A 15,717-nucleotide genomic window follows, 5' to 3' on the forward strand; every position below is an offset into this window, starting at 1 on the left:
TGAGTTACTTTCTTGAACATCTTCAGCATGGCCCATTAGAAAAGAGACTGAAATTTGAACAAGAGGACCTGGGTTTAAAAACTGATCTACCACTCGGATTCCTATAATAATGTCATACCTCAAGGTTTTTATTTTTAAAACAAAGATATGAGTACTTTTCTGCTTATAATACTGTACAGAACTGAAATTTGATGTGAAAGCAGTTGAAAAGGGTAAGATACAAACTAGATATCAATAGCTATTATTACTCCTATTTTTACTCCTATACTCATAAACAAGTGTTTCTCATTTGTAAAAGAGAAAAGGTATAAGTGGAAAGACTCAATGAGGCCCTTTGAAATAAATGTTAAATTCAGAATATTTTCCTCATAATTTTAAATCCATATTGTTAAAGTCACTTGTAATAAATGACGATAGAGAATACAATACATCTACTAAGTATGAGGATAATTGAAAAACAAATGGTTTTTTGATTATTTCAGTGCCTTAATGTTTAAGTGTCTTGAAGACAGCTATTTGATCCTGGGGATAAAGAAGGGAGCAAGGGAGAAGGGAAGGAAAGATCATTCTTAGTAGACCAGGTTTTCAAAAATAACACTTCTGGTCCAACAACAAAAGTGATTCTTATTTTACTTACAGAAAATTTGAAAAAATCAGGAATGTGGGGACATGTAAATTTCCAACCCCATCACCTTGGCAAAATGATTGTTTATTCTTCTTCTAGTCTTTTATCTATGTACCATGGAAATGTACTTTAAAAATATCTAGATCATTCTCCATACGGTGTTTTCAAACTCGTTTTTTTTCAGGAATACTATTGTGAGCCTATCCTCATATCTTTAAATGAACAGACAATTTCAATCATCAGAGAGGCCTGTGGGTGTCTATCTGAAACCCAATTTGGCATGCCCTGTGTGTCTCATTTTATTGGACCATCCTGCACTAACCCCTCTACCAGAATGATGTAAAGAACACAAGACTCTCTGTTTGAAAACATGCACAGCTTTTCTAGGCTTGAAAATTAAACCATAAAAAGTTTACTGGAAAAAAAAAAAACCCTTTAAAAAGCTCCTTAAAAACTCACACCATAATTGCTCCCCACCAAGCGTGGGCACTTGCTAGCTGCAAGTAGTGGCACTGTGACAAATGTAGCAAAACTGAAAGCAGGCTATACTAAGAGAAAGAAAAAGTCTTCCACTGGCCATCTGTGAAAATAAGGCATGTGGCCATTAAATGCAGAGGCTGTAAATATACACAAACTCCATGAAGCAAATGGCAAAAAAGGACTAAACTTCAAGCTCAAACAAATCAAAATGTTTAATGCATAGTTACCACTGCTGGACGAAAACAGCTCTGATCTTTGCAGTCTGCAAACTCGGCATGTATTTCAATTAAATACCCCCAAAAAGAAAAGAAAGAAAAAGAAAGAAATGAAAAGACACAGAAGAAAACCATCTGGAACAAAAGGCTATAGACAGCCTATACTCAATTTCTAGAAACAAACAGCCCCTTTAACTTGCACCAGCCTGTCGAGAATGTCGATTGGAATTATTGAAAGGCTGACATATAGAGTGATGGATGGGTGATGACATAATACCTATTTGCCTTTTTGTCATGGTCTTTGAAAACGGGCTGCTCGGTGCTGATAATATTCACTAAGGGGTTTTCCTCTCCCCTCCTGTCCCATAAGAAGTGTTCCCTAGCTAAGACACTCAGTATTAAGAAGGTTTTATGAATGAAAAACAAAAGAAAAGAAAACCTGAGGATCGAATGCCAACTTGCACGTAAAAAACTACTCTAGATTTTCTAATAATCCGCTATCTAGAAAGCAGTTCTCTATCCATTTTACATACATATTTAGAGTAGAGAGACTCCAATAATAAAAAGGCAAATATTCAACTTCAGATTTTGTGTATCTTTTAATTAAAATCACCAAATAAATAATTACATTAGAGATAAAAAATAATATATATTCACTTCTATAAAAAGAAAATATTAACCATTTGTGTTATTTTAATTTGTGCTCAGGTAAATTCTAACCAGAAGATTTAAAAGTTTGGGGACATTTTTGTTTGACAAACACTCACACACACACACCCCCCAAGGAAAAGCTCCTGTTTTGTCCCACTGTTGCAATGATCTATCTCATTTCCTCCTGAACGATTTACCTAACATAGCTTCCTCCTTCATGGAGTTTTTCCTCTTACCACTGAAATGTCTAGCTCTAATCTGACTTCTCTAATTCATTTTAGCTAAAGGCAACAACTACAAAAGCCACCCATAAATCATTAATTAATTGTAGTACCTGCCACTGAATGCAAAGGCATGAGTTCCTTCATATTCACTTTTTCAAAGCAAACCTGTAGTTTATAATTCCTCACATGCCTTCTCCTTATCTAAGAGAAGGAGCATATGTTAGATAATGCTGAAGTAGATACACTGTGTCAGTTTCTGAAGAGTTAACACTGCTGGCCCCATCCATCAGATGGCCAGTGAAGCATCAGGAAAGAATGATGGATGTAAAATTATTACAGGGCTGCCATCCGATACACTTACTGCCATTTGTAACTAATGCTGGGACTGACACACTTTTTTTCATTATTAAACATCTGCATGAAGTCAACATTGGTCACTGTCATTTCATGTTTGGCACTCTGTTAAAGGGAAAGAAAAGGGTTGACAATGGCAGAAAAGAGGAGGTTGTACTGGAAGAGTTTTCAAGTGCCAGAGTAATAAAATTAACCTTTGTTTACAAGTCCATCTATAATGTATGTGGTAAAACTTCTTTTGAATATGACCGACACCAAAAAGAGAAACTGGTTTCATTACTGAGTAAATCATTATTTAAAATATACACATTGGGCTTCCCTGGGGGCGCAGTGGTTGAGAGTCCGCCTGCCGATGCAGGGGACGCGGGTTCGTGCCCCGGTCCGGGAAGATCCCACATGCCGCAGAGCGGCTGGGCCCGTGAGCCATGGCCACTGAGCCTGCGCGTCCGGAGCCTGTGCTCCGCAACGGGAGAGGCCACGGCAGTGAGAGGCCTGCGTACCGCAAAAAAAAAAATAATAATAATAAATAAATAAATAAAATAAAAGATACATATTATTCACCGAATTTTCATCTTATTCTATGGAAATCTGCAAAGAATTTTCACTGAACCTCAGAGGGAAAAGTAAGGCATTTTCCTAGCTATTTTTATTTGCAGTTATTGATGAAGGCATAGCATGTGCAAGTGTTTAGATTTCAGGTACACGGCAGGCAATTAATGTTTGATGAATAAATTCTCTACCTTAAGAAATACATGCACATATTTGTATGTTTATTTTTGTGAGTGACATCTTTTTTATATACAAGAAGTAATACAGAAGTTGGCCTTAATATGTAGAAAGTATGTGGACGAACATACATTCATTGATTTAACCTGGCACCAAACAATGTTTTCTTGTACACATTCTTGAATGTCATTTAATTCTTTCTGAAACACAGACAAGGTGTAAGGCCCTAGACATGCAACAGAGAAGAGCAAAAGTAGTTAGATAGATGACATCAAATGGAATCAAAACAAACCAGCTTTATGATGAAAATATCTGAGAGCTTTGGTATCATTTTTATAATGTAGCCGTGGCTGACAATGGCCTTTTCCTACCCGGTAGCCATTCTGGTCTATCTTTTTGTTCCTGCCAATATAACCTTTGGTCTTAAGATATCCCTTAAATGTGAGGGTGATCTGGCTGCGACCTCTGTCACCCCATTGATCGCCAGGGTTGACTGGCTGATCTGGATGGCTACACAGGTGTCCCCTTTCCTGCCCCATGGATCCATGTACATCCCTCCTGGAGCTGTAAGCTCAGGGGAAGAGGATGGCCTTCCCCAACAGGAGAGGGCCCTTTTTCGGTCGAGGGTGTATGAGAAGCTGTTCTGCCCTGCTAGACCCTCCAAACAAGCTCTCAAGGTCCATTCCTAGAAGAAAGTAGGCTAGTCAAGCTTCCAAGACTCGAGACACATCCAAATGAGGTGCTGCAGGTAGCGGTCTGCCTTTCTTAAAAAAAAAGATATCCTTTGATCTCAGGAAGATAGGATAAGGGCTCTAATTCAGTCCCAGAAAATAATCTGCGATCCATTTAAAGTGGTCTCTCTTCCTTGACCAGTAACTGTCATGAAGATGTGCAAATGACCCAGTTCTACCCAAAGGAGATGTTTATGGAAGTCGGCTTGAGGGGTGCAGTGAAATATGACTATGTGAGTGAAGATGGAACTTCAGCGAAGAGAAAATAACTTCTTTCTGAGTCTGCTGCCTTCATGACATAGTTGTAGGTGCAGCAACATTTTGTGACTCTAAGGGAACAGCCCAGATAATCAAGTGATTTCAACCCTGACATCACTGAACTAGTGAGCTAAGGCCACCAACCTCCTACTCCTGAACTTCATTGTAGGCTAAAAGCTAATCAGTATTTGTTGAAGCTACTGTATTTAGATATCCTGATACATGTCATGACAAACATTTCTAACAGGTATTACAGCATGGGCATTATCTTTCTAGGACAACTACATTGGGTAGTGAGGGAAGTGATCAGGGAAACTTCTGGTCTGTTCCTCATTGCAGTGCACTGCGTCTCTATTGTATTAGTGTTGCCTGGTAGGATCAGGACAAAAACTGAAGTTTTTATGATTTCCTATCAGGTAAGCTTATAAGGTCAGAACCTGAGTATGCAGCTGGTCAAAACCGTGCCATTTGCCATTTGGGTGTTAAAGACACAAAGCAGGTGGTTTTTACAAAACAAATGTATGTATGAGGGTCTTCTTCTGATTCTTCCTACCTGAGAAGCTTACTTATTCACCTATGACACTAATCTGTAACAGAGCTGAGTGGTAAAAGATAACATTATTTGAATATACAATCAGGCTATAATTAACCAGAGATGACAATTATAAATAACACTGCGTCCCAGAGTTTCCAAGAAACCTGACATACGCAGTTCTTGGGTATGTTGAAACACTTCCAAGAAAAGTAAAGAAATGAAAAATCTTTTAGAAGTCTTCAATTAAAATGTGTTTCAGTACGAATGACTTTCATTATGTGTTTTGGTACATACGACTGGAAAACATTTGTCCCTATCTTCACACCTCTAATTGTTTTCACTGCCCAATTACAGCTTTTCAGAATTAAGACATTCTAGTCGAGACAAGCATGTTGGTCATTTGAAATGTGAAGACAAGTTAATGTGTATAGGGCTTGTGTACTCAAGAAAACAGATCTCTGCTACAGGTTTCCAATTATCTGCATCTTGGGTCCTGCTATCTCCTTTTAGACTGACGGAAGGCATCTGGCTGAATTACTTTTCCTTCCCCCTTTCCTTTCTCCCAGCTCCTTTCTATCTTTCTCTCTCCTTCATCTTCCCCACGTCTTACATTTATTTCACATACTTTTAGGGTCTAGGAAGTTGGGAGCATGGTTTAAAGAGAGAAAAAATGTCGTCCTTTTGGGAGCGATAGTGCAAATTATAAGAGGAATTTATACATACTGTGTTTCTGTCTTTTGTTAGGGACTGTGAAGCAAAATTTCAAACCAACTACTGATCTAACTATGCTTTGGCCATGGATAAAGTTGGGCGATTATAGAAATCGATTAAAAAGGTAGGTATTAAAAAAACGATGAGGCAATATGTCTAGTGATGCTGCTTTATGTGGAAAAACAAGCAGCTACCTCTGTCGAGTCAGGTATGTAACTGATCTGACATGCTCAGCAGTATGGGGTCTTAATTCACTTCCTATAGGAATTCACACACATAAATATGCCGTGATTAACAAACTCGTAATTTGATCTAAACTGTAAGCTCTATAAAGGCAGAGGACATATTTTCTTGTTCAATACAGTGCCTCAAGTACACAGCACTGTCCCTAATACACAGGGGTGCTAATGTTGAATAATGACTAATTAAAAGATTTAAATTGACATTATTTCATTCCCATGAGTTGCAAGACATAGATTGATCATTAATTTGGTAGAAATGCCGGCTAGGCTATTTCAACAGGAAAAGGCAACCACAGTAATTCCTGCTTCTAAGAGAGATTCAATCTCAAGTGTCAAGGGTAACATAGGGATGAACTAATTCGAACTCTCCTGCTGAAAAGGTTTACTTACGCATTACAAGAGTTTGCCAGACTATGACAATAACGGGTTTTTACATTTTTATGTTTTACAATTACAATGATACAATTTCATTTTTTAAGATTTTCACTTAAAAACCCATAAAAATGTAAGACAATAGTTGAGGATGTAACTCAACTGCATGGAAAGGGCATGGTGAAGAGATCTGGGGGCACCAACGTCTTGAGAATGGAGACATCTTAATTGGCCAACAGATACTGGCAGGTATTACTTCAGAAATAGATTTTTTAAAAAACAGTTACTATAATTCTACAAAAGAGAAAGGAAAATTGAAAGGAGTAGTTTTCAACAGAGGCAACTCTCACTCCTGCAACTCAAATAGGAGGTGCTAATCAGAGAAATAAAATGAAGTCTGATTGTGGAGGTGGAACAAGAAGTGGAAATAAGGTCCCTAACAATGGACAACTATGGGATAAAATGAATGCAGATGGTTCCACTCCTGTTACTTAATCAAAGGCTGAGCAGAGTCACTGGAGCCTGCATGAAGTCATGTGTTAGAACAACAGCTGATCTGTATTAGAGAAGATTAACTCGCAGTGCCATGGTGGAGGGCCCAGGATTATTTTATGTACTCCCGTTGCCTTACAAGCCGTCAGCACAATTATTGCTCTCCGATGTGAATGACTGATCTGTAGCCACAGCTAAACAGCATGCTGCTTAGGGGCCTAGGAGCTTCATGAAGATGAATTTCCATACCATCAAAGCGCTTTTAATGGGCTCCCTGATCCAACCACAAGGCCTGTTTTGTAAGTATATAGAACTCAGGATGAAGGCCTCCTGTCCAAAAGGATTTGGTCGGTTGTCACTTGACAGTTCCCAGCCAGCACAGGGGAGGAGAGTGGGGGAGATAGGTAGAGTTGTCTCTGCTTTGGAGGATTAAAAAAAAAAAAAAGGGTACAGATGCTTGCTGAATGCAACCAACTGCTGTATCCACAGCTGAATTCAATGCGCTTAACAAATAATGGCAATTTAGCTATGCTTGCAAGGAATAGCTTGAGTCACTTTACATTAGCATCTGGCTGAGTGCTAAACTCATTTCTACATGGGGAGCAGAGAAAGGGAATTTCTGTTCAAGCATCCTTTCAAGAATGTTTAAATATTTGAATATAAATTCCTCTATGCTTGCTATCATTCCTTCTTAGAGCTGTCACTTTGCTGTTCCCCTTCCCTTCTGGTGCTTAGCTAGAAAATGTTCGTGCCCTTCGAGCTGCAACAATGTTGCTCTTCTTATGTTGTGAGACTGCAAGGGATGTACACTTGACCATGCTTTGCTCTCCCCTCCAGGAACAGAACAGAACTGAAATCATTTCTCTATCCTTTTAACCCATGTTTGGACCAGAGGAAAAGTACAGTTGTGGCAAGGTCACACCTTCACTATGCAAATTGCTAGCTTCTTAGAGATTATATGTAAAATTCCATATAAAACCTGGGAAACCAGAAAGCTATCCAAATTAGCAATCTGTTCATTCTGGATGACACCGTTTGACTCATAACCTTCCCATGATGATTAACTTTCAAGTTATTACTAAGTATCTGATCATTTTTTCTCTCATCTACTATATCTATTTAGCTACAGGATTTTGAGAAAAGGGGATTCAGTAACTTTAAAATTTCGATTAAAAATACCAACTATGACCAAAAGAAGTATATCACTCCAAGCATTCTATAATAACATAATATTTTTCTGAATAAAATACAATGTAGCTTAGACAAAATAGTTTGAAATTATTATAGCTCAGATAAATCCAGAAGTTTCACTGGACTTAAGCATAATAATAGGTATAATAATAATGTCCACATTTTAAACAGCAAACTTTGTTTTATGATCAAGTCAAAACCTCCAATTGTGCAGTCACCTAAAACTTGACAGTGCTTTGCATTGGAAACATTATGACAAGCTCAGGATCTTAGATGCTGAGACTACAAGCATGGGTATCATCCAAGCTTATGCTGATTAAAGAAGATTCGGCATTTTCAGATCCAGCTCACCCCCAAATACAAGTTGAGCATCTCTGTAAAGCAAAACTTTCACTGAGACTCAGGTATTTCAAATGCCACTTCATTTTAATACAAAGTGATGGCAGAAAAGGGGATATTAATTGTCAATAAGGTTCAGATGGATAGCAGAGAATTATAACGCTTTTCATTTCCAGATGGTTTTGATTAGGATGGGCATGAAGAGTTCTGCACTGATGGAGGGATAAAGGGTGGGAGAACCGTCATTCCAAGGATGGTGAGAAGAGAAAAAGATAAAGAAGAAAAATAGTCAGGCAATTTAAGTATTTTTGGAAAGTCAGTTATTTTAGGAACTAACCTTTTCTGCTCGGCAGTTATTGAGACCTAGACTATTCACAACAGCCACCTTCCCATCAAGCACCTGTTGTTCCCGCCGAAGCTGCTCCTTCATCTGCCGAGCTTCTTGGATTGCCTTGGTGACAGCATCATGGTCATTTAAATAACCTGAAGATGTAACAGAACGAAGGATATGTTTTGTACAAGTGCATGGATAGGTTAACCTTTCATCATAAAAATCACTTCTTTTTTGGGAATGGCTGGTGTCTGGCATGTACTAATTTCTCAATGGAATCAGTCTAAAAATGAATGAATGAATAAATAATTGATGATGACTGATTCACACAGTTACATCAACATGGTGCCAAACATTTGTTATCAAAATGTAATATTTAAGTGAAATACACCTGTTTCCACATGTTTGAAAAGAAGTTTAAAATATAATTTTTAGATAAACTTTTTTAGTTATCTGAATATTTTGTAGTGCAAAAATACAACCTGTCTTTGGTTTTTTTCCTATAAGGATCATTTGAATGTTACCATAGGATAAAGGTATTGATAATTATTGCTATTAATTACTGACACTCATAGTATTAGAAAGGCCAATTTAGAGTTTGAGTATGGCACTATTAGGTTTGTTATATACAGAAGGAACAAATCATTGTTAACTGACTGAAAGAAGAGCATTTCCCCCCTGCATCCAACCATGGTGAAATAAACCACAGTTGGCAATGTCTTGTTACAGATACAAACTTGCAATAGTTAAGAGGCTAAATTTCAAGCACAGAATGTAACCAAGCACCTTTAATTGCTGAATAATAAATTGTGGCTACTGGGTAACTATGATCACACTTAATTCACACTCTTAATGGGATGGTCAAGTGACCAACTTGTGGCGCAACTCCACAATCCAGAGTTAGGGGGAAAAAAAAAGAAAAAGAAAGCTAAAATATTTCTTTTAAAGAATACCAGGTGTAAGGAGAAAGGCTAATTTTAACTCTGGTCATTTATTTATCTGATGCACATTATGCTGGTAAACTGCATGATTTTAGGGTAGAAGAGCGATAGGAAGGGATTGTTTTGCAAATATTGAAAGGAAAGCTAATATATCATCTTTCACTCTCCCTATCTTTTAACTAGGGCATAAAATGGCATAAACTGAATCTATAATATGAAATTGCCCAGAAAAGGGACTTGTTTGTGACATGAGGCTAAATCTAACCAGATCCATTGGTGAATTGTGACAGATGGAGGGACTGTGAGACAGAAGGCAGGCACTAATCACACATAAAATGACCGGCTTGCCTCAACATGTTCCGTGGATTCCAGCAAACTTTACACCCTAATCCATTTTTAGAACAAAAAACATCTGGGCCATAAATCCTCTAATCTGCCAAAACACGCTATTAAATCCCATGATTTGTTGAAAAACACTAAGATTAAAGAAAGGAAATATAAAATGGCTAACTGCCGTGTTAGGAAAGTGTTATTAATACTCTTTCTTTGTCTCAATTATGAATGTTCTGGTACTAAAGAGCCTTGTCTAATCATGTCAGATTACACGACCTCGTCGTATTGCTAGACTCTTCTATCTGATCTGCCAATTGCCAAAAAACCTAGAATACTTTCTTGCTGCTTAAACATTTCTATTGAAGAAGCTGATGTCAGATTAGCGCAGTGCTTCAGAGCTGGAAGGCTTCTAAATGATCCGTGTCCTTCCCCCCTTACTATGCACAGACTGAACATCCTCCTCTGATCTCCTTAAGGCAGAAAGAGAAGTTCCGGGGTCGGCGATGGAAAGGGGAGCCTTGAGAGCTACTATATATTTTGCTTTTCTGAGCTAAATTCATTGGAATGTATTCAAAAGAAAACATCCTTGCTCATTATAAATACAATATGAATCATAAACAACTATTTAGATCTAGGTCAGCCCTTTAGGGTTAATATGTACTTAAAATTACGGTCGTTTTTAACCTTCTATTATCCTCAACATCTGGACTTGGTTCTCCTGCACAACCTTCTTAATATATTATTCTTCAGCTCATTCTGTTCACGAACACTACCACTCTGGAAAAAAATGCAGCTCTTAAATGACAGGGATGGTCTTGGTATGTGTTCGTTTAGTAAAAGATCTTAAGAGGATCAGCCTGCTTTTCCTATCCTCTAACCCCTGTTTATGTACAACCTGGTTCCATGTGTTTTTGGAGTCTATTTAGCTTCTCCAGAGCACAAATATATTTGAAATGATTCGGCACATGACACTGAATAAAAGTATGAAATCTTTATGCTTTTTAGGCACTGTCAAGATAACACTGTGTAGGAAAAATCATTACTATAGATGCAGAAAGGATGCATCTATTACTACGAGGGTGAATAACTGACAGACATACATATGTTCTGTAATGGCTATTTCCAATGTATTTCCAATGTGAGATGTGTGTTTGTGTGCAGGTGGATATAGGTGCTCACTTTAAAAGAAACATTCTTGCTTTCAGAGACTTGAATTTTAGTTAAAATGCTATATGAAATTCTAACGTTGTATCTGCTGTGTTAAATCATAAAGCCATTCACATATTACAGAGTTGAATCATAACAGGATTGTTTGCTGGTTCTTTACACTTTGTTCTCATCACAGTCACCAACTTCCCAGTTATGCTGATTCCCTCTCTCAGTAAATGGCCTCACCTCCAATTCTGGAAAGACCAATAAGGCTGAACTCTCACCTTCCTTCCCCACCCTGACTCCTACCCCAGGCTAGCTTCACATCGATCTCCACGTATGCCCACTGCCACCTCCTGTTTCAATGAAAATGGTACCGCTACTTTTATTCAAGGCAAATCCCCCAAATTCATGCTCTCGATTTCTATATCTCTCTACTGGTTATTCTCTTTCACATTTACATCATCCACTTGAACTTCTCTACTACCATTACCACCTCAACTTGTAAGTACTTAAGATTCTCCTCCTGAAACAAGCAAATAAAGTCTCTTAACTTTGTGTTGCCCTCTCGTTCCAATCCTGTTTCTTTACCTTCCAAGCCAAGCTTCTCGAAGATTCATATCATACTCTCCCATTCCCTCCTCACCCTCCCATTCCTGCTACAGTCTTGTTTCCGCTCCCCTTGCTCTTTCAAATGCCAAACCCAAGGGACACTTTCCAGTCCTGGCAGAAACAGCATTGACGATCCCTTTCTTATGGACACTCCTTCCTTCCTTGCTTCTCATCATAGCACTGGATCCTCATCTCTGACTTCTCCATCTTCATATCCTTGCCTGGGATCTTACTTCAATTGCTCCTTAGATTTGGTCCAAGGTTTCCATCACCCGAAAATAATTTGTGCTTTGGAGTTGGATAAGCCTAAATTAAAGTCCTAACATTGCTACTTACTAGCTATATAAATTGTACATATTGTTTTACCTTTCTAAATCTCACTGGTCTTATTGGTTAAATGGAATAACCTCACTAGATAAACATGACACTGCGAAGATTAAATGAGTTAATGTAGTCTCTTAGCATAATAAATGGTCCATGAAAGTCATTCAGTAACTGTCAGTTTACAAAATGGCAGAGTGAAATAGGTAGAATTTGGGCATTGCATTCAGATGGATCCAGGTTTCTGCTTCTTAGGAAGTGTGATATTTGCCAAATTATAACACTTAATTTCACTGAGTTTCCATTTCTTTCAACTGTAAAATGAACGTAAGGCTGATGGAAGAATTAAATGAAATAACACATGTGAAGGAGTAGATAACACTTCGTATACCTGAGGAGGCAGTCAAAAATGTTAATTCTTTTCTCTTTTTTCCTCTTTCATTTTCCCTATATGCTCATCCTCAGCAGTCTTGTTGCACGGCTTTGACCATTATGATAAAATCTGTGAAGGGGGCTTCCCTGGTGGCGCCGTGGTTGAGAGTCCGCCTGCCGATGCAGGGGACACGGGTTCGTGCCCTGGTCCGGGAAGGTCCCACATGCCGCGGAGCGGCTGGGCCCGTGAGCCATGGCCTCTGAGCCTGCGCGTCCGGAGCCTGTGCTCCGCAACGGGAGAGGCCACAACAGTGAGAGGCCCGCGTACCGCAAAAAAAAAAAAAGTCTGTGAGGGGATATCATTTCTTGTTGGCACAGAGGTTCAGTGAAATGGGAGTCACCTATTAGAGTTCAAAGGACCCCAAGTGATCACTTGCTACATTTTATTCTGCCTTCATTATATATTCAGGCAGCAAGTACATCTTATGATCAGAAGAACGTGTTCAGGAGAGGTTTGGTGAGCTTCTTAGAGGGAAAATGGGAGGGCAAAGGCCAATATGGCTTCCAGTTAGTGCCTCAAATGAGATTTGGGAAATGCAGGTTAGGGATCATTAATGTAAGAAATATATGAGAGTCTGTGACTGTGTTAAATTTTCCACAATTTGATTTTTTTTATACCTTGGTGTTTCTTAACCATAACCAACAAAATTCTCAAAATTAAAATGGTCCCTGTTATATATTTTCAGGGGCAGAAAAAGATGGACAAACTGGAAAGTCCAATCGTAGAGGGGATAAAATCTAAACAGAAAGAGTGAGTAAACGGCTGCTCCACAAGGGAAGAGCCTGTTAAAAGGTAGAAGGAAAAACAGTAAACTACTTGTAATGGGTTGAATTGTGTCTCTCAAAAAGATATGTGTGTGCCCTAACCCCTGGTATCTGTGAATGTGTCCTTATTTGGAAATCGAGTCGTTGCAGATGTTTAAATTAAGGATCTTGAAATGAGATCACGCTGGATTTACAGTGGGCTTAAATTCAATGATTCGTGTTCTTCTAAGAGAAAGGAGATTTGACACATAGACACAGGGGAGAAGGCCACGTGAGCATGGAGGCAGACACTGGAGTTGTAAGTCAAGGAACACCAAGGATTGCCAGTAGCCTCTAGGAGCTGGGAGAGAGGAGCGGAACAGATTCTCCCTCAGAGTCTCCAGAAGGAACTAACCCTGCTGACACCCTAACTCTGGATTTCTTTCTAGCTTCCAAACAGTAACAGAATACATTTGCTTTAAGTGACCCAGTTTATAGCAATTTGTTGTGGCGGCCTTCCAAACCAACATATGGCAATTGGTCTTAAGGATGCTCCTAACACTCAAGGGGGGATCCCAAGGACTGTAGAATACCTACCGCCTGCTTCAAACCCTTTCTGATTTCCAGGTACACATATCTACCAAGCTTCTCTACTGGAATGTCCCATGCAGCATGGCTAGCACAGAATTCATCATCTTCCTACTGCCTCAATCTGTTCCTTCTACATTCCATATTCCCTTTCCAGTTGCCCATCCAGTCACTTGGGAGCCGTCTAAGATACCTCCTTCACCCTATGTACAAAAGACAACCAAGCTCTGGAGTTATGCCTCCTCCTCAGCTCTCAAATGTGCTTTTTCTCGATCCCCACTGGCCTTTGCTTTCGCTAAAGCCACCTCGTATCTCACTTGGGCTAATGCCTTCACCTCTCAACTCGCTTCCCTATCTTTAAGCTTACATCCCTTGAATATATCTCCTACTCTTCTTCCAGATAAAGCATTCCGAGATATTCCAAAAAAGGGAATTTGAATCACGTCACTTTACCTGATTAAAAACCCATCTCTTACTACCCTAGTGCTTAAAGGAGCATTTCATAAGTTGATGATCTGTAAGTTCTGTGAAAAAATAATTCCATGTTCAAAAAAGTGTGGGAAACACTAAATTAAAGTTAAAAAGGTTTCTTCATTGCATGTATTCTCAAAATCTTGAATATGTTAATGTGCACTGTGAATCTTCTAGAGATAACAACAGTATGTAGAGTTTCCCAAATAGCCTGGAACAAGAAACTCTTTAATGTTTCCCCCCAAAACATCATTCTGGGATAAATTCCAAACACTTTAAAATGGCCTAAAAGTCTCATGATATCAACTCTGCTTATCCTTCCTGCATCATTTCCTGCTGGTCTCTCAAGACCTCTGTGCTTAAGCTACACAGAACTATTTCCTGTTCCAGGGACCCGCCCTCCTCTTCACCCCTCCTCTGTCTCCCAAGCTTTTTTCTTATACTGAAATAGTGGCTTTCTGGTGTGTTTGGGAATTTACTCAAGTGTCACCCCTTCTGTAAGGGCCTTCCTGACATGCCCTAGACATGCTCCTTGGCAACTTTCGTACTTCCCATCTCCATGCTCCTGTAAAACCCTGGAGATGCTTTTGTTGTCACATGCTCTTTTGTTTTCCTAAATTTATCTTTCACGCCAATCTATGAGTTATTTGAGGGCATTATTTTTCTTTCAGTCTTTTATTCCTTTGGCCCGTGGTAAGGTCTGTTGAAGGAATAAATGCATATTTCTAAGTTGAAAGTAGCTAACTTTATAATTCCAAGTTCACTGATTATCTATGTCGTCATCATATCAATGGAAGCCTGAACCATATGACACAGATTTCTTAAAATTCATGGATTTAAAGGATGCTATCAGGGTAATACAAATTCTTATTTACTTCATTTAATTATTTTATGTAGGACTTTTCAGCTGTAGTAAAAGTAAGGGCACATGAGTTTCAAGTAATTTTCAACAAATAATAATTTTTTCTTCTATTTTTTGAGGTCACTTAATCATCATCAAATTTTTGGCACCCTGATATGTAGCCATTTCTTCATCTGTGAAAATTCTTGAGAATTAGATAATAAACGTGAAAGCAATTTGTAAACTGTAAAGCGCTAGGCAAATATTAATTGTCAGCTGTGAAATAATACCCCTAACTTCCTGATAATCCAATGGCTTTCTGTGAAATGGTTACAATATTGTTCAATAACCCAAACTCATAGAAGTTTTTTTCTCATTTAAAAAATGTAAATTAATGAAATTTTAAGGTAAAATCCTCCTTCACGTCATCATATTTTAAATTAGCAAGTTGTAGAAATAAAATATCACATTACTGGACTTGAAAATATTTCCCTTAACTTTACTGAATCAATGTGTGTCTCCTACATTTGCTCAGTGAAGTTTTAATTTTCATGTACTAATGGCTCTGAGGAATGAAGGGCAAGAACAGTATGTTCCAGTATCTTCCAAAGACATGACAGAACGAAGACTGCAGGTATCTAAAGCCTCAGTCCTAGACTTTCATCCGCTTATCCTCCAGACTTAGCAAAACATATGGCATAGAGAAGATATTCAATATTCATTTATGGGATGAATGAGGGAAAGGATAAATAGATGACTGAGAAGAACATCTAAGGCAGAGAGGCTGCCAATAGGCAACAACTAAAAA

At 38.6% G+C, this 15,717-nt stretch overlaps 1 protein-coding gene across 16 annotated transcripts in view; it reads right to left on the bottom strand.

Annotated features, from left to right (window-relative positions):
- The window catches only part of SOX5 (SRY-box transcription factor 5), a 994,587-nt gene that overhangs the window by 23,572 nt on the left and 955,298 nt on the right, over positions 1 to 15,717 (bottom strand). For 15 of the 16 annotated variants that reach the window (XM_082849629.1, XM_082849640.1, XM_082849630.1 and 12 more), the window contains one exon: positions 8,484 to 8,629. In XM_082849629.1, coding sequence (XP_082705755.1) covers positions 8,484 to 8,629 — 146 coding nt within the window. The remainder of the gene's footprint in view (positions 1 to 8,483; positions 8,630 to 15,717) is intronic. The other variant, XM_082849637.1, reaches the window with a different exon arrangement.

Source organism: Leucopleurus acutus (assembly GCF_964270905.1).
Source record: "Leucopleurus acutus genome assembly, chromosome: 11".
Classification (NCBI taxonomy): Eukaryota; Metazoa; Chordata; class Mammalia; order Artiodactyla; family Delphinidae; genus Leucopleurus; species Leucopleurus acutus.